General features: G+C 41.9%; 1 protein-coding gene across 2 annotated transcripts in view; it reads right to left on the bottom strand.

Annotated features, from left to right (window-relative positions):
- Positions 1 to 23,656, bottom strand: part of LOC148891383 (netrin-G1-like) — a 70,269-nt gene that overhangs the window by 39,481 nt on the left and 7,132 nt on the right. For both annotated transcript variants that reach the window (XM_089008157.1, XM_089008158.1), the window contains exon 2: positions 20,112 to 20,620. In XM_089008157.1, the coding sequence (XP_088864283.1) occupies positions 20,112 to 20,357 (246 nt within the window). In that variant the 5' untranslated portion in view covers positions 20,358 to 20,620. The remainder of the gene's footprint in view (positions 1 to 20,111; positions 20,621 to 23,656) is intronic.

The raw sequence follows: 23,656 nt of genomic DNA, 5'->3' as shown, positions 1-23,656 counted from the left end.
AGCAATTTCCCCATCGAACAGCAAGCCGCAAATAAGTAAATAAGGGAGACATTTGCATCGCCGCGCCGGCAGAAGAAATGAGGAAAGTGGTCATAAATTCAATCCATAATCATCCTCTCGTCGCCCGCATCCACTTTGAGGCTTCGGGGAAAGCGATCAATCTCTTGGAGGAAGCCCCGTTCGGCAGCAGCGGGGGGATTCGTTCCTTTCACAAAAGTCCCTTCCATCATTAATAATGCTCAATAGAGCAGAGGCACTTTCCCCATCTAACAGTAAGTGACACTATTTACTCTGAGCTACGAAACGCCCACCGCGACGGAATTCTTTCTGATGGCTCGGGCAAGGAAAAGAAGGTCAGAGCCTTCCGTCGGATGTCCCGCGGTGGTTATTTAAAGGACAACCGACGCCTCCCGACAAGTTGTGTCCATAATTTGTAAAATCGCTTCAAATGACTTCTACTGAGCGTAATTTACAAAGATTCCACCGCATATAGCTATTTTTTACGTTTTAAGACTCGCACTGAATATTCCGGAAGTCTTGTTTTTGAGTTGGTGACGAGTCCTCACCCTACGTCACTGAAGGAACGCCGCTCACCGAGAAAGGACATACCTTGCATCACCTCAATGCATTTGGCTGTACTTTGTTTGGTCTGAAAACTTCGTGTTGATCCGTGTTGATGGCGAAATTAGTAGGGAAACACATAAATATCGCGATGGTGAATCGTTGTGTGTTGCGCCTAAGACTTCTACAGTGTATTTGATGTTCGCTTGCAAAACGTCCCAGGAGACAATTTACATGGAGCTTTTTCGCCCTCGTCTGCCTTTTTTTGGGTACTGTGAGTACTAAAGAGTTTGTCACTACATTTCTCTCCACATGCGTCAAAATGACCGCAATAAATTCTTTAATCGATTGCAAACATGTATGCTTTCCTCTTCAGAACTATTTGCATCATATTCATAACTGGATGAGTAACAAGAAAGCATCTTTTCCGAATCTGAAGCCATTGTTTTGATTCTCGAGCAAGGCAAGACGTCTTGGCGTTACACCACGAACAAGGGCCGGGACCTTTTGAAACTGGCCACTTACGGGTTCAATTTGAAGTAGTTTTTGAACACTTTAAGTCATTTTTATTGGTGTTATGCATTTGACTAAAAATATCAGCCTGCGTGTTTTGGGTATTTTAGATGCTATAAAACGTTTTTCTGATGTCAGTTAGGAAACAAAAAATTGATGTCGGTTGTCCTTTAACAACGAAAACACCACCTCCTGCCTGATCGATAGCCTCGCTACCTACCTGGGGCCACCTATTGGAAAACAATAAGCCCCATCAGCTTGATCCTTCACCTGCAGTCAAGGCAGAGGCAACGAAGATGAAACCGATAATTGTCTGACTCAACAGGTGATCATATAGCCGCTGTGGATCACTTTGGGAGTGTCGCACAATCCAATTGAGTCACTTACTGGACTTTTCAAGGGGCACTTTGACTTCATTTTTCATGTGAGGTATCGGTACATAAAATTATTTCAAGAAGGCAATAATTAAGACGACTATGCCGCCCCCCCCCCTGAAAAAAAGGACCAAAAAAATCATAATTGGCATCGCAACCTGGCAGAAAAAAAATCATCAGATATTGGCATCATAATCCCATAAAAAAATGAAAATCAAAATGTTCTTATTTTATTGGATTGGATTTGGATTGGATTATCTTTCATTAGTCTCACAGTGGAGAAATTTACATTTCACAGCAGCATAGTATGAAAGAAAAGAAAAGAAAGGAAAAAAAAAGTAGAAAAACAAAATACAGGAGCTTCTGGAAAGGCAGCCACTCTCGCGGCGCCATCTTGAAGTCAAAAGAACAAACAACTAAATAATATGACAACACAAAGACACAGGAAGTCATTCATTGTTATGAACTTTCTGCACCCACTTTGTTACATGAAGCAGTTCTCGATGAAAGAGGAGAGGATCAAAGCATCCTTTTCACCAGTGGATCAGGGACGTCATGATGGAATATGCACGTCTATTAGAAGCTAAATGTTGAAAGCAGACACTAAACTGTAGCATCCATTGACGAAAAGGGATTTATGAGATTTAGATGGAAATAATCATGCCCCCCACCCTGTTTTCCTTCAACAGTAATATAAGGTTGATCTTAAGGGCGCTGCATTGTGCGCCATGTTATTAGCCTCGACCATCTGCAGTCTCCCGGCTGCATGGCGGTGACGATGGAGACGTGTACAATGGCAGCGAGGGTCCGATCATTAGCAAAACCAAAAAAAAAAGCAAAAAGGGTGGGGGGCGCAGATCGTGTTAAATGTCAGCGGGCGTGGAATTAAGAAGCCGATCTAATTGGCGGCCGGCCAATCGGTTTAAAAAAATCAAACATGAAATGAAAAGTCAAGATGCTGATACGAAAAGCCGAGCACACTTAAAATAAAACAAAGTGAATGGAAATTATGCATGAAAATATTCCAACAGTCTTAATAAGGCGGGTCATAAAAACGGTCAACATCAGGCTCCATATATATTTTTTTAAAGCTACTGATGAACCTAAGCAGCTGGTTTCATATTTAACTCATTCATTTCCAGATGATGTGTAAAAATGTGTCCACTTCAGTGCCAGGTTTTTTGTCATTGTCACTCAAATTCCAGGAGGACCCAAGGATTATTGAGTTTTAGGACTACATAAGCATTCAATGTAGTGTAAGAAACCTTAGACTTTCTGTTTTCATAAAAAAAAAGAGTTAATTCCTAAGTTATATGTGTCTAGAGTGATCTGAGTTTGAAATGGGGCCAGCTGTCCACAATACAATGCAATATATACATATTTATATGGCGCTTAACAACAGCTGAAGCTAGCACAAAGCGCTAACATAGAAAAAAAGGGAAATGCTGCCCAATTGTCAGCTGTCAGGCTTCTTAATAAACACGTGATTGAAAAAACTGAATGTGTAAAAATGTGTTATAGTTATATCGGTCTGGAGTTATCTGAGCTTGAAATGGGGGCGGCTGTCTAAAATACAACACAAACGTATTGCTTTATGTGGCGCTTTAACAACAGCCGAAGCTAAGAAAAAGCTAACATGGACAAAAGGCAAATTCTGCCCCCTGGAGGAAGGGAAAACATTGCCAGAGGTCTGACCACCACATTATTAGCATATGTGGGTTTCTCCGGGTACTCCGATTTCCTCCCACACTCAAAAAAAAATGCATGGCAGGCTGATTAAAAACTAAATTGTCCTAAAGCGTGATTGTAAGTGTGAATGGTTAGTTTTCTCAATGGTTAGTTGAGCTTTGCGATTGGCTGTCAACCAGTTCAGGGTGCCCCCCCCCCCCCCCCCCCCCCCGCCAACTATCCAATGACCACTGGGATAGGTTCCAGCACCTCCCCCGCAATCCTTCTAAAGATAAAGCGGATGAATGGATTGTATGTTTCTTATTGTACATCGTCACCATTGTTTTTGGGCGTATGTTTTTTCATCATCAACCAAAGCCTTCTAGTCAAAACAACACAAAAAGTCTTTAAATAGAGCGTAACTTAACAAAACCTTTGGGGCTGGAAAAAAAAGAAGAAACTTCCATTGGATGTGAAAGCAAGAGGTGTCGCTGGATTAATCAGCCGGCGGTCCCGCTCGTCCTAACACCTCCCAACCTGCTACATGACACCTGCGCATGCACCCCGCCACATGTCTGCCATGAATCACACTCCACCAGGACTTTGACAATTGGCGTCTTTCTCCATTATATTCCTCCGAGTGGGAATTGATCCACCCCCACCGCCGGACAACAGAAATGGCGAACGGATGAAGCACCACTAGATGAAATCGCAAGGTGGCAATCGGCGAACACAATAAACTTCTCATCGGTTGAAAAGGCAAACTCCATTTTTCCAACGCCCCCAAAAGCAACGCTGTGTAAATCCAAATGATTCCTAAGTGGATGACATCCACAGAGATCGGGCCTATAAAAAGGACCAAGTGTGTCGCTCTATTTTATCGGACTGTTGATCCTTTTGAGTGTCTTATAAAGCGTCCGACGGGAATAGGGGTCAACATATCTGGGCCGTTTGCGGCTTACAAAATCCATCTGGGTTGAGTGACCGCTCGATCATATCTCGGGATCGAGTATCACATGACTTGGAAAGTTGTGGAGTACATCTGATATACAGGAGATAAGCAAGGTTGGATTAGATTAGCCTTTATTAGTCTCGCAGTGGAGGAATTTGCATTTCATAGCAGCAAAGTGAATAAAGTAAGAGGAAAGGAAGAAGTAGAAAATATACAGGAGCTGATGTAAAGGCAGCCACTCTCAAAGCGCAATTTTGAGGTCAAAATAACATTTAAAAACTAAATAACAAATAATGTGACACACTTTCTGCACCCTCTTTGTTGTATGAAGCAGTTGTAGATGAAAGAGGAGAGGATCAAAGCGTCATTTTCACCAGTGGATCAGGGACGTCATGGTGAAGTGTGCACGTCTGCTTCAAGCTAAATGTCAAAGGCAAACACGACGCTGTAGCATCCATTGACGAAAAGAGACTGTCTCATATTTCCTGTCCCACGTAAATCCGCTTCAATTCCAAGCTGCGACAATTCCACATACGCATTGGCTTTCTGTTGTGGAATCCAAAAAGTCCTGGAGGACTAAAATTTCCTCGCAGATTAAATTTGGAGGGTTAGGGTGTTGAGCAAAAATAACTGTATACTGTGTACAGCCCAAAATTCATATGGTGGTATAATTTTCAGGCGAGTGACTGATATCACAAAGGTATCAAAGTCAAGGCCCGACATCATTTTATTCGGCCCGTGAAAGCAAATTAAACTTGTGAAATGCCATGATGCTTGCTAAAGTCCGAACCAAAATGTAAAATTGTCGTATGCAAACCATAATAACATGCATTATTCTTGACTTCAGATTTGAAAACTATCCATCCATCTATCCATCTTCTGCCGCTTATCCGGGGTCGGGTCACGGGGGTAGCAGCTTCAGTAGGGAAGCCCAGACTTCCCTCGCCCCAGCCACTTCTCCTAGCTCGTCCTGGTGGATATCCGAGGCGTTTCCAGGCCAGCTGGGAGACATGGTCTCTCCAGCGTGTCCTGGGTCGTCCCCGGGGTCTCCTGCCAGCCGGGCACGCTCGGAACACCTCACCAGGGAGGCGTCCAGGGGGCATCCTAATCAGATGCCCGAGCCACCTCATCTGGCTCCTCTCTATGTGGAGGAGAAGCGGCTCGACTCTGAGCCCCCCCCGGATGACCGAGCTTATCACCTTATCTCTAAGGGAGAGCTCGGACACCCTACGGAGAAAGCTCATTTCGGTGCTTGTACCCGGCCGGGATCTCGTTCTTTCGGTCACAACCCATAGCTCGTGACCATAGATGAGGGTCTGGACGTAGGTCGACCGGCTTTTTGCCTCAGCTCCTTCTTCACCACGACAGATCGGTACAAAGTCCGGAAACTAGTTATTCATTAATGTGTTGTGCGTTCAATATGTACCATATTTTCCAGTGTATAAGCCTCACCGAGTATATGGCGCACCCCCAATGAATGGTGTATTTTCTAACTTTTTCCATAAATAAGGCGTACCGGACTCTAAGGCGCACCTTCAATGAGTGAAAAATGTTCCCCAAATATAACTTATAAATACTTTCCATATATAAGGTACACCACATTATTATAAGTTTCTACAGTAGAGGCTGGGGTTACACACTACTTCTTCTACAGGGGGGGAAATGGAGTCGGTATCTGTTGACAGGATTTGCGAGACCTGTTGTGGCTCAATATTACTTCACATATAAGGCGCACCTGCGTATGAGGCGCAGGTTCATTTTAGGTACACCGGAAAATATATGTGAAGGGTATTAAACATTGTAATGGTTTCCCCAAATTCACAACAGTCCCAGAGAGGAAATCGTAGCTACAACATGGCAGGATGATTAAACACAAATTATCGCTCGGTTGTGTGAGCTCAGATGGTTGTTCACGGTTCAGGGTGTCCCCCAAATACAGCTGGGATAAGCTCCAGCACACCCTGTGATACTTGTGGGGGATAAAGTGGATTAGAAAATGAAGGAATCCGGTAAAAGATGTAATATTAGTACAACCTGTTGTATGAATTGCAGAGCTAAAGCTAAAGAGTCAAAGAAAAGTCCCCTATTTAGTGTGAATATTTCATGACTTATTTATCTAGGTATCCAGCTATTTAGCTGGCTATCTCGCTAGCTATAGCTATCTGCTATCTATTTGCTATCTAGCTCCCTGGCCGTCTATCTAGGTAGCTATCTATTGGCTAGCTAGCTAGATAGCTTTCTATCTATTTTAGGTACTTACAGATTGAGTGAATGCTGGCGCATGTGGCTGCCACTGCTCACTCAAAGGAAAACGTATCCTGTGACGGTAGAGTGACATTGAGAGTTTTGAAAGGCGCTTATGAATGAAATGTATTATTATTAAGGGTTGTCAAGATGCTATTTTTGTTTTGTACCAAATCTTGGAGCAATTTAAGATTTCTGGTGAGCCACATGAAGAAGCAAAGGACAATGAGTAATTCCCCGTGATTGAGTCTGACGTGTTCTTCGTTGGCGTGATACGTTGACATCTTGTGTTTTGGATTTAGAAATGAAACAGATCACGCCGGCCGGCTTTGATGTCGTCCATCCTGTACATCAAAGAGTGGAGTATTAAAATAAATTCAAGTTAACGCTAGGTCAATTTAATGTTTTGGGCTTCACTCTGTTATATAAAAAAAGACATGAAAAGACATACGTCAAGTGTTGGGTGGGGGTGCAGAGGTGACATTCGTAACTCGCTATCTGCGTCAACATTTTAATCATAAACCACCAACGGAAAAGCCACACATCTTGCGGCGTGTTCATGTTTTCCAATTGCCGCACATCAAGCACTGTGTACCCCCCCCCCCCGTTTTTTTTTTTTTTACGTAAACGTAGACCTAGCCGAGGCAGTCCCTTTGAGGACGCCACCGCTTCCAAGTCTGCTCCTTTGAAGTCGACGCCTAGCCAAATAAGACCCCCACCCCCACCCACCCTGTCCACCCCCCGCCGCCACTGCCCCATGAATCCAAATTGAGATCTACGACTGCAGACAAAAGGGAAATAGAGCTGTGTGTTAATTAACACCTTGTCTCATTATCTGTCCCACGTGGCGCTGTCCCACTGGACCGCATTTAACGCCGCTTATCGTGATCATAGCGCCACTAACAGTTGTGTGTACGGACAAACTTTTCCATGTCTGTATAACATCGTTGCGTGGTACGTTTGTGTACTCGTGTGTGCGTACGGGATTAGAGTCTCTCTGATGTTGAGGGTTGAATAAAACGCTTCAACGTTACTCTAATGAGCGGCTTTTTAATTCTCTCTGCAAGTTCTCGGATTGCGATGCGCTTGATTTATCACGCCGCCTGTTAAGTGGTTCGCTAGTAAGGGGTAAATTTAAAGCAAAGAGCTCGATACATAACTTCATAAAGGGGACAGCAGTTCATTTCGTATCGAGACATCCTTTTAGAGCAACGGCGTCAAAGTACAGGCCCGGGGACCGAATCTGGGCCGCCACATCATTTTATTCGGTCCGCAAAAGAAAATCAAGCATTTCAAGTGCCATTTTCCTTGCTAGAATCTGAACCAAAATTTCAAATTGTCATACGTAAACCACAATAACAGTCATTATTCGTGACTCCAGATTTGAAAACTAGTGATTCATTAATTTTTTGTGCGCTCTATATGTAATGTGTGGAGGGGATAAAACGTTTTTTCGGCTTCCCAAATTCGAAAGGAAACCACAATGTGGCCTGTGGCAAAAAAATGTGTTTGACACCCTTGTTGCGGAGTATAAGGTGGAAATGTATGCTACATGCACTGTATAGTGACTATTTTTTTTATTTATCATTGTATTTGTCGCTATCTAGCAGGCTACTCAGCCGGCTATCTAGATAGCTACCTAGCTGGCTATCTATTTGCTATCTATTAGCTATTCGGATGGCTTATTAGCTATCTCGTTGGCTATCTATTAGTTATACCGCTACCTATCTGTTTAACTTTTAGCTATCTATTGGCTATCTATTAGCTAGTGAGCTAGCTTTCTTTCTATTTGAGTTAATTCCGTGTTGAGTGAACGCCGGGGTGTGTGGCTGCCGCTACTCACCGACAAAAAAACTTATCCTGTGACTGTAAAGTGACCTTGAGAGTTTTGAAAGGCGCTTATAAATGAAATGTATTATTATTATTATTATTATTATTAACTCACTTGACAATAAATTGAAATTAGTAAATATATTCTTTAACTCATTCACTGCCAGACATGTGCAAAAATGTGTCCACTCCAGTGCCAGGGTTTTTGTCATTGCCACTTGAATTCCAGGACCCAGAGAATATTGAATTTTAGAACTATACAAACATTCAATGCAGCATAAAAAACTCTCTTTTTCCATTAAAAAAAAAAGTTATTTCCTAAATTTGATGGGTCTGGAGTTATCCGAGCTTGAAATGAGGGCGGCTGTCCAAAATACAATGCAATACATACATATTGGTTTATATACCGCTTTAACAACAGCTTAAGCTGGAAAAAAGTGCTAACATGGAAAAAAAGGGGAACGCTGCCCGCTTGTGGAATGGAAAAAACATTGCCAGAAGTCTGGCCAGCATTTTATCGGCACCCAAGGAAGAAAAAAACAGAACCCGAACTGATTCGGGAATGACGCTCTCCGTCATATTTTCAATTCCCGAATAAATTTGTGAATGAGTTTTAAAAAAGTGTTGCAACACTCAAAAGCGGTCTTGGTCTGGTTTCAGGCTCCACTCCCAGTCTCGGTCTTGTCTTGGTGATCTCCATTGTTGCCATAGCGACCACTGCTCATCCTGTCACGTGTTTGCGTTCGATACTAATTGGGCCGCCATGTATTCCTCTCGATACTCATCTTGCATTTTCTGAGTCGCACAAGATTTTACCAAGTTGGACGTCCGATATCTGACACTTCACGATACCGCGGGTGAAAACAATTCTGCGTTGCTGTCAATTGAAGTCTGGTTTCTTCTTCATAACATCACTTGCGGGGATGCCGGCGTAGGTCTGTCACATCTCCAGAGAATCAAAACGCTAAGTAGCACCAAATCCGCGCTGACTCCGGCAGACGGAGGTGACAAGTTCACCATGTTTGATGTTGGGGAGGAGGGGGTGTTCCATTTTTTTTCAGTAAAAAAATATTTTGAGTTAAGTCATTTATGATAGTATTTTTTTGGGAGGTGGTGGTTGTGCTTTCACAAAGGGCGGTGAATTATCACGGTCGACACCGTCAAATAGATGATATTGAGAGCGAGACTGGGAAAATCGCGCGGTTATTGTGCTAACTCGCCGCGTCAATCTGCATAGTTATTAGAGCCGTCGATTAATTTCAAATGCCAGCCGGCTTGCGAAATAAAGCAGTGCTCAAATGTCAGCCTTTCATTCAGTATTATATAAAAATCCTGCCCACCCCGAAAAAAAAAGTCCGTTCCCCTGTTCTTTCCGGGCCTGTACACACAGACACACACACACACACACACACACACACACACACACACACACACACACACACACACACACACACACACACACACACACACACACACACACACACACTTTTTGGTTTCCTCTCAGATCGATGTGGCTTGACAACGTAATGGCTGAGGGGGAGAGCGAGCTCCCAACAGTTGCATGTCATCCTGCCACTGTTTCTGACTTCAAACCTGTCCGGGCGCTGCAGGATTTTTTTAACTCAAAATAAATGAATGAATGAATGAATGAATGAATGAATGAATGAGTGAGTGAGTGAGTGAGTGAGTGAGTGAGTGAGTGAGTGAGTGAGTGAGTGAGTGAGTGAGTGAGTGAGTGAGTGAGTGAGTGAGTGAAAAATGAGTGAATAACGAGTGAATAACGAGTGAATAATGAGTGAAAAATGATGAAATAATTGGATTGGATTTGGATTGGATTGGATTTTCCTTTATTAGTCTCACAGTGGAGAAATTTACATTTCACAGCAGCAAAGTGATGAAAGGAATGAAAGTAGAAAAACAAAATACATGAGCTGCTGGAAAGGCAGCCACTCTCGCGGCTCCGTCTTGAAGTCAAAAGAACAAAAAAAAAAACTAAATAACAAATAATATGACAGCATAGAGACAATATGACAAATGAAAGACACAGAGAGACGTTCATTCTTCAGGACTTGCTGTACCCTCTTTGTGATGACATGATAATGAGTAAATAAAGTGAATCCATATATCTAAAAGGTTTGTATAAGCCACATTTTACATGGAAATGTATTTATTGAGCCATGGGCAGAATTACGACTTAAACGGACAGTTAGGACAGCGGAAAAAAAATCATTGAGAAGGGTCCCACTCTCAAAGACTGCAAAAACCAAAACAAGGGCATGGAAAATCTGACTGGACCCTGCCCACCCTACCCACCACCTTTTCCAGCAAGTCCCCTAAGGCAGGCGCTATCGATCCATGCGCACCAAATCCAGCAGACATTTAAACATTCTTCCCCCTAGCCATTAACTCTAAACAGTAACCCAAATGTAACTGTATAGTGCCTCTTTGCAATTTTGCACAACGCTGTGCAACAGCATCCCGTTATAATCATTGTAGCTTCAGCTCTGGACTCCCTTGAACCACTGTTACTGACCAATATAATATCCTGCGACAGACACTTTGAGGCGCTCAAGGAAATCTGCATAATTGCACATGTGTTGTACTACAATTACAGCGACTGATCACTTTAACTCACTGCCAGACACATGCAAAAATATGTCAACTTCAGTGCTAGGGTTTTTGTCATTGTCCCTTGAATTCCAGGACCCACAGAATATTGTGTTTTAGGACTACATAATCATTCAGTACAGGGTTAGAAACCTTAGACTCTCTTTTTTAATCATAAAAAAAGAGTTAATCCCTATATTATATGCTTCTGCAGTTATATGAACTTAAAATGAGGGTGGCAATGCAATACATACATATTAGTTTATATAGCGCGTGAACAACAGCTGAAGCTGGAACAAACTGATAACATGGAAAAATTGGGAAATGATGCCCCCTTGCGGAAAGGAAAATACATTGCCAGAGGCTATGACCAGCGCTTTGTCAGCACCCAAGCATGAAAAAACAAAAGCGAAACAAATTCGGAATGGTGCTCGATGTCATATTTTCAATTCCTGAATAAATCCGTGAATGGCAGTGAATGACTTAAAATGGTTCACTGATTTTTTGCACCAACTGTACAACTGTTATCATATTTCATTATATCACTGATCACTTTCGCTTTGCTTTATATTTTGCACAGTTGATTCCTGAGAGGTACTACTTACCTTCCATACTTATTTATAACATTTTTTTAATGATAATACTTGAGCAGCGTGTTCTACCGGAGACAAATTCCTTGTGTGTTCTACACATTTGGCCAAGAAAGATGATTCTGATTCTGATGATTACCTTCAAGGTGGTCAAACAAAAGCAGACATTTTGACATTAAGCACCGAAAGATTTGAAATTTTGATGCCATGCTCGGCTATGATTGGATAGCGTAGGCAAATAAATAAATAAAACTCGAGTTAGTCCCGTCAGCTTATGATTACACTGCGAGGCGGATGAGCTAACCACTTAATCACTGTGTCGCCATTTTTAAAATGCCACCTTAAAGGACAACCTACACCTCCGGACAAGTTGTGTCCATAATTTGTAAAATCACTTCAAATGACTTCTACTGAGCGTATTTTACAAAGATTCCACGGCATATAGCTATATGCTACGTTTTAAGACTCGCTCTGAATTTCAGGAAGTCTTGTTTTCGAGTTTGGTGACGATTCCTGATGTGACGTCACGTCAGGAACGCTCCTGACCGAGAAAGCGACACACAATGCATTTTGGCTACTTTGTGTGGTCTGAAAACATTGTGTTGATCCGTGTTGATGGCAAAATTGGAAGGAAAGCACATAAATAATGCTATGGTGAATCGTTGTGTGTTGCACCAAGACTACTATTTGATACAAATTCCCAGCAGACAAATCAGTTGATTTCCAACGGTGCTTGTACACCATCTTGTACATTTTCTGGGAGCTACACTGGAGTCCAGACGCCTCAAGTTGATCCGGAAGGACTTCTTTAATCGATTGCAAACATTTATGCTTTCCTCTTCAGAACTATTTGAATCATATTCATAACTGGATGAGTAACAAGAAAGAATCTTCTCCGAATCTGAAGCCTTTGAATCATTGTTTTGATTCTAGAGCAAGGCAAGACGTCCTGGCGTGACGTCACGAACAAGGGGGCGGCACCTTCTGAAACTCGCCATTTCCGAGGGCATTTTGAAGTAGCTTTGGGACACTTTCAGTCATTTTTATTGGTGTTTTGCATTTGACTAAAAATATCAGCCTGCGTGTTTTGGGTATTTCAGATGCTATAAAATGTTTTTCTGATATCATTTAGGAAACAAAAAATAAATAAAATGAACCACATTGGTGCCTTTCTCACAGACCCGCCCGGACACAAAAAAAAAGGTAACACCGGCCGGCTCTTTATCAACGTTTATAAAACGGCTCTCCATCAATAACGCGAAACGGGTCGCCGGAGGTTCACTTTAATAGATGGCTTGATGGGGTCAGTTTCCTCGTCGTCAATCATCAAACAAACGGGAAAGAAATGCTATTATGAAGACCTTATATGCCTTTTAAACTGGAGTTTAAGCAGCATGCGAAGGTCAGGGATGAATTTGTGAATCGCAAAAATAAATAAATGAATAAAACAACATGCTCTCATTGAAGAGTGTGAATAACGGCCACCGTCGAGGAACGTCTGTCTCATCAGCGAAATGTCAAATTAACCAAGTGTGAGAAGCACAATTCAGCCGTGACGCACTCATGCCGGGCTTTTTTTTCCCGCGCCAGACGATTATGAGCGTTTGTAATTTTTTTTGCAGCAAAACGTGTGAGTCATGATGAAATAAGAGGGTTGCCTTTGGATCAATGGTGAGATGTGGCTTTGGTTTGCAAATGTGGAAAGTTGTCATTCAACCAGAATGTGAAGATTATTTTTTGTTTGTGAGCAACTAAAATATAGTTTGGTCCAACATCGGCGGTTGTAATGCGATTCACTCCAACGACGATTAGACTCAAGGCAATACGATACGATTGTCTCCGCTTACGATCCGATTTATTTTCATTACAACGCAGTGCAATGAAATTGACTCCAATTACATTGTCTCATGAAACGCAAGACGATTCTCTCCATTGAATATACAATTGGATACGGTACAAGAGCATAGACTCATATTACGGTACGATTTGTTCAAATTACAGAATCACACATGTCGATTACAATGATTGATCCTAATACATATTGCAGTGTTTGAAATAGCGTCTGCCCGGTGGTCCGGGGCGTACAACTTTCAAAACATCTCGGCCCGGGTGGATGACAACTTCTTAAAAAAAACAATGTTTGTTTTATTCAATAAAGCAAAGGCTACAAACAAACCGCTACAAGCCACGTGGCCTCCTCTTTCTAAGCGACTTTCAAAACTCTCAAGTACAGTTTTCAGTCACGGTGTAGTCCGAAGCACGAAACACCGTGACTGAAAAGTGTACTTGCGAGTTTTGAAAGCCGCTTAGAAAGAGGAGTCCATGTGGCTTTGAGCAGACAACGCAACGCAATCATTGCATTGTGCACCATGACGACAAACGACAACTGGAGCAAAATCTTCAGCAAGGAATATTTACCCTAAATGAAGCAAGGGAGCATTTATGGTAGGTACTTCCTTAATTAAAAAAAATATTTATACTTCGCAACAATGTTTTTCTTTGTTTTTGCGATTAGTCGTTTCAAGTTGTGAAAAATGGGGCAGGCAACTTTATGGCCGGGAGGGCAACTTTTGAGTTGTCTGCTTTTTGTCATGAGTTTCAGACACTGCATATTGATACTAATTTTGATTCAAAATCACTACAACCTATAAAATACGTACAGTGATACCTCAGCTTACGAACTGAATTGGTTCCCAGAAAGTGTCAGCCGAAAAATCTGCCTTCGCAGAATCGTGAATTCCTAAAATTTTTAAAAGGGGAACCACCGATAACAAATAAACAACTCGAGAGAGCATATGCAAATCAGACATGTATTTGTCGATAGCTAGTTTTTTTTTGCTTGTGCGACAACAAAAATTCATTGAAGCCAATTAGCAAAATCGTCATCCGCGGAAGCTTTTTAAAAAGTCAAATCATTCGGAGTGGAGTAAAGCGGAGTGTGTGAAACGGTCCAGGAAGAAAACACACACACACATAGGCCAGTACCCCCCGCCCCCTTTGCTTGTCCCATGCATAATTCAATCCATCTTTGTATTTACAACCGGCCAGGAATTAACCTGTCACGCGTAACTGCAAATAATGGCGACATCTCTGCCTGTCAAGCCTACACAGTGGCCAACCCTAGGCCGAGATATTATGCATCATCGCTTGACAGAAAACAAGGCGTGGGAAAATTAAAAAACGGTGGCAGGCGAATGAAAGCATAAGTGATGGTTCCCTTTGCCACCCCCTGTTGGCGTCGGGGGACATGTCACACGTCACCGCCGTGTCTCGGCGGTCACCGGTGCGGCGATGATGCCCCGGGTCGAGTCAAGGGCGGTGGGGTGACAGCAGGCTAAACGCTCCAACCATTTCCCGTCTTCAAACAAATGCACGGATGAGTGAATCTCGCCTCGTCAAACCAAAACTCAGTACTCCGTAAACGGTCAATGTGGAGGTCTGGGGAGGGAGGTTCACCAACTGATTTAGCGAGCACTTAAAAGTGTGACATTCTGAAGCAAGGATGTGACCCCGTTATCATATAAATAACACCGGGTGGAGTTTGATTTTTTTTTTCTTCGATTTGTCGGCTGAGATAAACATTGACATCATTTGTAGACGTGATAGCGAGATGGGACGTCGCGATAGAACAAACTTCGAATATGACGCAATACATTTCACTCCATCTCGGATACAATACGATTTTATGACATCCAAAACTGACGATGTAAAATATGATACGTTCTGAGACTGATTCCCAAACGCAGTGTTGTGTTCAGGTGGTATATTGTCCAATCTCATTTAATTGGGATCAAAAATGGTGTCATTGGTCATAAAAACAATGTTTTGTTAATTGATCGATGCCACCCACGTAGTAATTATTACAAGACGGAAAATAAAGCAATATGTTTTTGTAAATTAAGTTGGAAAGAAATATTTTTTTAAAGGATTGGAATCTTCCCAGATAAAATAAAATTACTGTATTTTCCGGTGTATAAGGTGCACCCAAAAGCCTTGATTGTTGTTTTTTTTTTGAAAAGGTGACCCTGTGCCTTATACGCAGGTGCGCCTTATATGTGAAGTCATAATGAGCCACAACAGGTCTTGCAATTACTGTCAGCAGCCACCGACTTAATTTCCCCCTGTAGAAGAAGTAGTGTGTAACCCCAGCCTCTCCTGTAACACCTTATAATGTGGTTTTCTTTATATTTGGAAAATTTCTATATATTTGTATATTATATTTGGAAAACTTTTTTTCATTCATTGAAGGTGCGCCTTACAGTAAATATGCTAATTGCAGTTCCTTCTAAACATATTTCGACCTCCTTTGTGGGCCCGAGCAAATCAAGTGCCCCTCTTGTGCATTAATTTTAAAGGGAATCAGAGGAGCCGCATTGATTGGGTGTGAAGCGACACAGCCTTGTTCACGCCCACAATGGCGCAACCCGCCCGTTTCTAACTGCTCCAAGCTGCATCTTTGATACAAGTGTCAACTATTAATTAATTTTAACCACGGGTGGGACAAAATAGTCATAATGTGACAAGTCAGTCTATTTTTATTGATGATACATAATTGATATTTATGTGATAATTACCATTTGAATTTAGGGTGGGAGAAAATATCAATACTGTTGAGTACTGTTTACACCAATGATGAAGTCTCCACTTATAATGTGGGTTGCCTTACATAAAAATATATAATATATTATATTTAGATTTTTTTTTCAGGTGTGCCATTGAGCGTGCACCTTATACTCCGTTGCGCCTTATACACCAGAAAATACGGAAAATACGGTGTACATTTTTAAAGGAATCAAGCTTAAAAAACATGTAAAGAAATGACTACATAAATACATATATAAATAAATATAAATAAATATGTAAACATATACAGGCATCTTCTTCTTTTCCTTTCGGCTTTTCCCCTCAGGGGTCGCCACAGCGAATCAATGTCCTCCATCTTTCCCGGTTTTGTGCATCCTCTTCTCTCATACCAGCAAACATATACATGCATAAATGCATAAATAAATAAATAAATACATTTAAAAAACAAATACAAAAATCCAGTTATACCAGTTAAACCGTATAAAAAAGTTGGACCTTTTTTGTGAACAGGTCATGCTTTCGTAATAAATAAATAATTAAAATGATAAATAAATAAATAAATAAACTAATAAATAAACAAATGGGTAAATAAACAAATAATAACCCAATAAATAAGTGCCATTAGTGAGAAAAAAAATGTTCAAACTTATCTTGATTGCATTAATGTCTTGAATCAAAGCGTTTTGCGGACAACTTGTCACCTGATTGTAAACACTTGCTTATTGATGCTCCCAGCAGATGCAGATCAACATTTATGTGGATGGCCGCCTCTGGCCACCTGATTAACGTTATTTTTGTCTCCACTTCATCTTTGAAGGAATATGCCTCTTTTCTTTTGATAGGGGAGACATCAAAGTAGGATGATAAATATCTGCAAATATGTCTCAGTATCAGTGTGAGGTCCAACACTCCTATCCCCCCACCACCATCCAATAAGTTGAGCTCCCGGAGAACACCATCAACCTTAGAGTGAAGACTTGATTAGCCAAAAAGCAGATAAAAGTCATTCTCCAAGTCGATGAACAATAAATATACAGCAGTCTCCCCAGCGGCTTAGTGCCGGCTCTCATCTTGTGTTGCCATCCTTAAACCTCGAGGGGCGGGGGGTGATGTGGCGAACTGGCAGCCGGGGCTCTTTCATCCATTCTTAGAGTTCAACGGGATTACAGGGATCCACCCAGCTAGACTCAAAAGACACCGCAAGAAATGTGCCCGACGCAGAAACGTGTCAGCCAATAGTGCCCTAACTCAAAGCCGACGTTCCTCGGTTGATCTCCCCCGACGGACCTCCAGAAGTGCGATGGCCGTTATCCCTATTTGCCCTTTTTATCAAACACCAATCGGAGTCTTCTCTATTCATTTCGCTTGTCATTCAAGACCGTCGAAGTGATTTGGTCAATGCAGCATGTTTCTGTCATTCCCGTCACAAGCAGAACATAATATATTCTTTATTCGTGGCCAGAGAAAAAATTCAGATTAGAAGATTCAATGTACAGGAGCAGCAAACAAATAGATAAAATATTAACTCAATCACTGCCAGACGTGCAAAAACGTGTCCACTCTGGTGCCAGGGTTTTTGTCACTGTCACTGGAATTCCAGGACGTTACTGATTATGTTATGGGAGCTTATAATTTATTTTCCCTTAACGGTATTTTATTACAGCAAAAATAACAATACAATAATAATCGTAAACATCATCATTAGCATGGCGATGTGTTGAGCAGAGCAAATTACTTTTATTTGGTTGTTCTGTGAATATTGTCGTGCATTTTGACTCCATCTGTTTACGCTGCTTTTATTTTGGTAGGTTTCCACTCTTGTGCTCTTGTTCCCCTGACAGAACTTCCATCGTGTCTTCATCGTTATGCAGCACCACAAGCCTCCTCGTCTATCCCCCTCCGCTAAAGCTCGGAGCTACTTAATTTTTTGTCTGCTGTTTGTTTTGATGTAAAGCTCAGCACGTCCATTCTTTCTCCCTCGCTCTATCCGGCGGTGGCATTAAACGTCTCAGCGCCATCTGGAGCCACCAGCACCGACGCGCCGCTTTTTAAACGCTTTTAATTGGTAAATATTTACGAGCTGGAGCTCTCAGCGGGGCTGCGCTCGGAGCGTGTTTTAAGCGCCACTGCGCTTCCTGACGCTGATGCCGTCTTTGATTGTGAGTGCGGATAAACGCAACCTGTGGCTCGGCTCTTGACAATAGCCACTAAATAACCAATGAGACTCGCTTAAGGTCAATCACTTTATTAGCGGTGCTGCCTGTTATGTGCTGCTTTTTGTTTTTTTAATGTAAGATGACAAAGAGGAAAAATAAAAATCAACAGCATGTTGGGAAAATCCTGTCAGCGTGCTAGCTTTTCGCATTGAATTGTTTAGTTTGCTGAGGCCTAAATTGGACTAAGAAATGAAAATTTTGTGATGTGGCTCGTACATTAAAGGACAACCGACATCAGTTTTTTGTTTCCTAACTGACATCAGAAAAACTTTTATAGCATCTAAAATACCCAAAACACGTAGTATGATATTTTTAGTCAAATGCAAAACACCAAAAAAATGACTTAAAGTGTTCAAAATCTGCAAAAAATTGAGCTGCGAATTGGGCATTTTCAGAAAGTCCCGCCCCCAGTTTGTGACGTCACGCCAAGACGTCTTGCATTGCTGGAGAATCAAAACAATGGCTTCAGATTCGGAGAATATGCTTTCCTGTTACACATCAAGTTATGAATATGATTCAAATAGTTCTGAAGAGGAAAGTATACAAGTTTGCAATCGATTAAAGAATTTATTCCGTGCCATTTTGAGGCAACATTGGGGGGAAATGTATCACCCAAAAAGAGGTAGAAAATGGCATCCAAGCTCCTGTGAGGAATTAATCATGCCGTTTCCACAGGCTGATAAATTCCTTCCATGGAGCTTGGTCGCCCTCTTCTGGCGGCTTTTTGGTGTAACATGAGGTTTTCAGACCAAACAAGTACGGCAAAATACATTGACGTGATGGAAGGACTGCTACAATGTGTCTTTTTTTTTGGTTCAGTGACATCATGTACGGACTCGTCAACAACTCAAAAACAAGAGTAAAAGTCATTTGAAGCTATTTTACAAATTATGGACACAACTTGGCCGAAGACGTCGGTTGTCCTTTAAAGGAAAACCGACACCGCCCGATAAGTTGCGCAAGGACTTCTTTCATCAATCGCGAACCACTTATGCTTTCTTCTTCTGAACTATTTGAATCATAATCATAACTGGATGAGGAACAAGGGAGGATCTTCTCCGAATCTGGACTCTCTGAAGCCATTGTTTTGATTCTGGAACAAGGCAGCTTGTGGGTGGGCGGGCCAAACCTAATGTGACATCACGAACAAGGGGGCGGAACTTTCTGTATCTCCCCAGTTTCAAGATCATTTGTAGCAGTTTTGGGACACTATAAGTCATTTTTATTGGTGTTGGCATTTCACTAAAAATATCAGCCTGCGTGTTTTGGGGATTTTAGATGCTATAAAACGTTTTTCTGATGTCAGTTAAGAAACAAAAAAATGCTGTCATTGTCCTTTAAGTCATTCCCTGTGCCAGGGTTTTTGTTATTTTCACTCAAATGGCAGGAACCACAGAATTATGAACGGCTTTAATCTACTTTTATTTGCAGCTCTGTGTTTATGTAAGCCCTGACCCCTCACTGCTATATTCTTGACCAATCACGTGCGATTTTAACCAAAGACTGACGGTGGGGAATAGAGGACAATTAAATAGTCGGCTCCCATTTCCTTGTTAGGAGGACGGGCTTGTTTACGAACGACACATCACACATTGTGGTGCTCCGTGTGTATCCCGAAAAATAGTTTGTATGCCAATATTAAATTCTCGTGAATGTAACGTGTGTAAGCCGAAAAGTTCGTTAGCCAAGTCGTTCGTAAGCCGAGGTATCACTGTACTGTTTTTCACTTTCATGGTATTCCAAATTTCCGGGTACCATCCGACGACATGAAAAACTAGTGAATTTGTGAAAGTTCCCTATTTTCTGGCTTTTGGGGTAACTCACGCGCAACCGCCCGTGTGCACGCCCAAGGTTTCGCCATGTTCATTAATCTCCGTTACGGTGAACAATGCCTCGCCTGGCGTATCTCTGACCCGCCACACCGGCATCCTCATTCATCTCCATCTGAGCTTCGTGTGAGCTTCTCACTTACCAGAGCGCAGTAGGTTTCCGGCGGATCCCCGCATGTGATGTTGGGCGGGTCGAGGGCCACCCGCAAGTACTTTGTCATGTCGGTGGCTTCTGGCTGACAAGCCATATAGTCCCACGCCAGGCCTTCCTCCGTGTAGATTTGCGACTTGCAAACGTCGTAGTGTCCCCATGCGGCGGGGTAATGTTGCATGGTGTAGGCTACGCCGCCGTAGACGGCGTGCAGTGCGAGTAAGACGCTCAAGATCATGTTTGAGTTGAATCCTCTTCTTTTTCGAGCATTAAATGGTCACAAAAGCGCGTTTACGGATGATTTAGATGAGCCTCATGGTTGACAGCTACCATAGCATCCTTTCCATGATTAGCTTGCGCGTGGCCGCTCCAGGTGTGATCAACAAGCGTGTCGACGGCGAGCTTCTTTGCTTTGCATTCAGATATGATACGCAAACAGGCCGTCGCATGCGGCGATTGGAAATCCCCACACTGGTGTTTGGGCCCACGGGCGGCGCTATCCTAAGGGGCAGAAAAAAAATAAGACCTTAATTATAAGGTCCTCTGGTTGGCTAAGCAGCGAGTTGAATCCTTTATATGAAAAAAATTATCAAAAAGAATAGAAGGAAAAAATCAAGAAAAGGAAAATATTATTCATGGTGGTCTTGGTTTTCATAGCATAGAGATTAATTCATAACAGGGGTGTCCAAACTTTTTTCAAAGTGGGCAAGATTTGATGTGTTAAAAATGTAGGGGGTGGGGCAACCTTGGCGACTGTCCTTTACATATTACAGCAATTAATTTAAATACATTTCAGCAAACATTTGATTTTGATTTTATTTGAACTATTTTAACTCCTTCACTGCCTGCCAATGTGCAAAAATGTGTCCAGTCCCGTGGCAGGGTTTTTGTCATTTTCACTGAAATTGCAGGACCCACAGAATATTGACTTTTAGGACTACTTAAACATTCAATTCAGTGTGACAAACCTGAGCCGCTCTTCTTTCATCAGAAATAAAAATTAATTCCTAAATTATATGGGTCTGGAATTATCTGATCTTGAAACGGGGGCAGCTGTACAAAAGGCAAATTCTGCCCACTTGTGGGACGGAAAAATATTGCTCGAGGTCTGACCAGCGCTTTATCGGCACCCCACCCTGCAAGAAAAATCAAAACCCCAACAAATTCAGGAATGGCATTAAATGATTAAATGTAGTTTTATTTAATCTACCGGTAATCTAATCTAATCAAGCCATTTTTATTTCGGTAGGTTCCCACTTCCTGTTTTTGTTTTTGTCCCATCAAAAGAATTTTCCGCCAGAATTGGCCCAACTTTTGTGAACAATTGATTGTTTTTCCCCGACTGGGTCTGTCTGACTTTAATGTTACTGGTTATATTATGGTAGAATGTAATTCCTTTTCCGTTAATGGTATTTTGTCGCAGCAAAAATTCAGGAATGGCAGTGAATGAGTTAAGCATGTTTTTGGTTCATTTGAAACATGCATATCAAAATTGAAAGAACAATGAAAATTGAAATACAATATTCAACAAACCTAACTTTTTTAACAGTAATTAACATATTTAATAATCGCGATTTTAGCATATTAGGTGGCTCATTCAGTCAATTACTTACATACAGTAAAGTCTCGTTATATCGATATCGGATATATCGATAGTCCCGGTTATATCGATACTATTTCTATGTACGCACGGAGAAAATTACATGCAAGCAGGGTCGGATATATCGATAGTCCCGGTTATATCGATATTTTTTCGGACTCCCTTGAATATCGATATAACGAGACTTTACTGTACTAAGTTGCTGTTCCTAATTGAGCCTCTAGATGGCAGTACTTAGCACACGCAAGTAACAGTGCTACTACCCAATGGGCCAGACATGTTTATGACAGAGACTGCAGGCCAGTTGAAAATTAACCACGGGCCGCATTTGGCCCCCATGCCGGACTTTGGACATGTCTGATATATACATTAAACCGCACAAACACCAAACCAATGGGTGTTCACTTCCAAACATAAACAGTGATACCTCAGTTTACGAACGCTTTAGCTGAGAGAACCTTTCACATTACGAACATTAAATTCGCGAGAATATGATCTTGGCATACAAACTAGTTTTCGGCGGACGAACCAAACCACACAGCGTCACGGTGGCTGCCGGACTAGTTTTCCACACACACTTTGAGTGCAGACGTGGTTTGTTATCAAGTGGACTTTTGCTATTATGGGACCGAAAAAGACCCCACCGCAGGCTAGTGTTAAGTCGAAGAGGACACAAAAGAAAATTACGGTTGAGCTGAAGAAGATCATTGAAAAACACAAATGAGGTGTGCGTTTGTGTGATTTTGCGTCCCAGTACCAGTATGCTAAGTCGACCATTGCTACGTGTGGCTAAGGGTGTTTCTGTGTTGTCTAAGCAACGATCTCAGGCAATAGAAGAGGTTCTGTTGATTTGGATTGACGAAAAGCAGCTACCAGGGGACAGTGTGAGTGAGGGTGTTATCGCAGAGAAAGCACGGCAACTTCACTCAGATATCATCAAGAGGCAACTATATCAACAACCATCACAAAGGTAAATAAAACGACTTTATTATACGGTAGTTTATTTTTTTAATTACAATACAATAGCACATTTATTATACATAAAATAAGGTATTTTTTGTGTAGTTTTAAGGCTTATTTAGTAGAAAATTATGTTTTATGGGGACCTGGGAACGGATAATTTTCATTTTTAATGGTTTCTTATGGGAAATTAATGTTTGGCAGACAAACTTTTTGCCTTACACACACTTTCTGGGAATCAATTAAATTCAGAAGCTGAGGTATCACTTTACATCATATCTAATTTAAATACATTCAGTTCCTCTGTGAGCAATAGAATTTGGCTTTTTTGAGTCTCCGGCTTCATTCATTTGTCTTGCTTGTGCTGTTAGGGTGACTTTGCAGGGTCCCATGTTTGTATTACAACATATATGTTTCACATGCACTAACACAGGCTGCACAGTGATAAAGCAAATTGATTTGACGTTGGTTCCTCCATGGCTTTACGCGTGCGCGGCTCTGTAATAACAAATCAGAGTATAGGATTCAAGTGATGCCCGAGAGCCGCAAAGGCCCAAATCGCTTTGTGATTTTCATACAAAGGGGCTTATTTCCATCCGCCCAAGTCGCTGCATTTAACTTATTGCTTTTCCAAACTGCTGCCTCGTCGCCAATCCGCCGGCGCTGCCGACAGAGCCTCGCGAGGCATTTGGGGAAATATTAAAGTCAAATAGCGAGACAGAAATGGTCTCTTTGAAGGATTGTACTTTTGGCGATGGAAGCCATCACAAGTCATCCATCAAGACGACGAACCGTTGACGGCGCCTGACGGCGGTTGGCCGCCATGTCAGGGGCGACGGCTCAAATGAGGAAAAGAAAAATAAAGCTGGCGACGGAACATGATGAAATGTTGATGACCAACATGTTAATATGCACCTTTCAAAATAAAAAAATGTAAATGTCAGCTTCTGATCTGAGGAGGCATCATGCAAAGGCAC

The sequence above is a fragment of the Hippocampus bargibanti genome, linkage group LG11, assembly GCF_051943395.1.
Source record: "Hippocampus bargibanti isolate YZ-2025 linkage group LG11, ASM5194339v1, whole genome shotgun sequence".
NCBI lineage: Eukaryota > Metazoa > Chordata > Actinopteri > Syngnathiformes > Syngnathidae > Hippocampus > Hippocampus bargibanti.
Note: the sequence above shows the minus strand (reverse complement) of the source record. Positions and strands in the feature narration are given on the sequence as shown.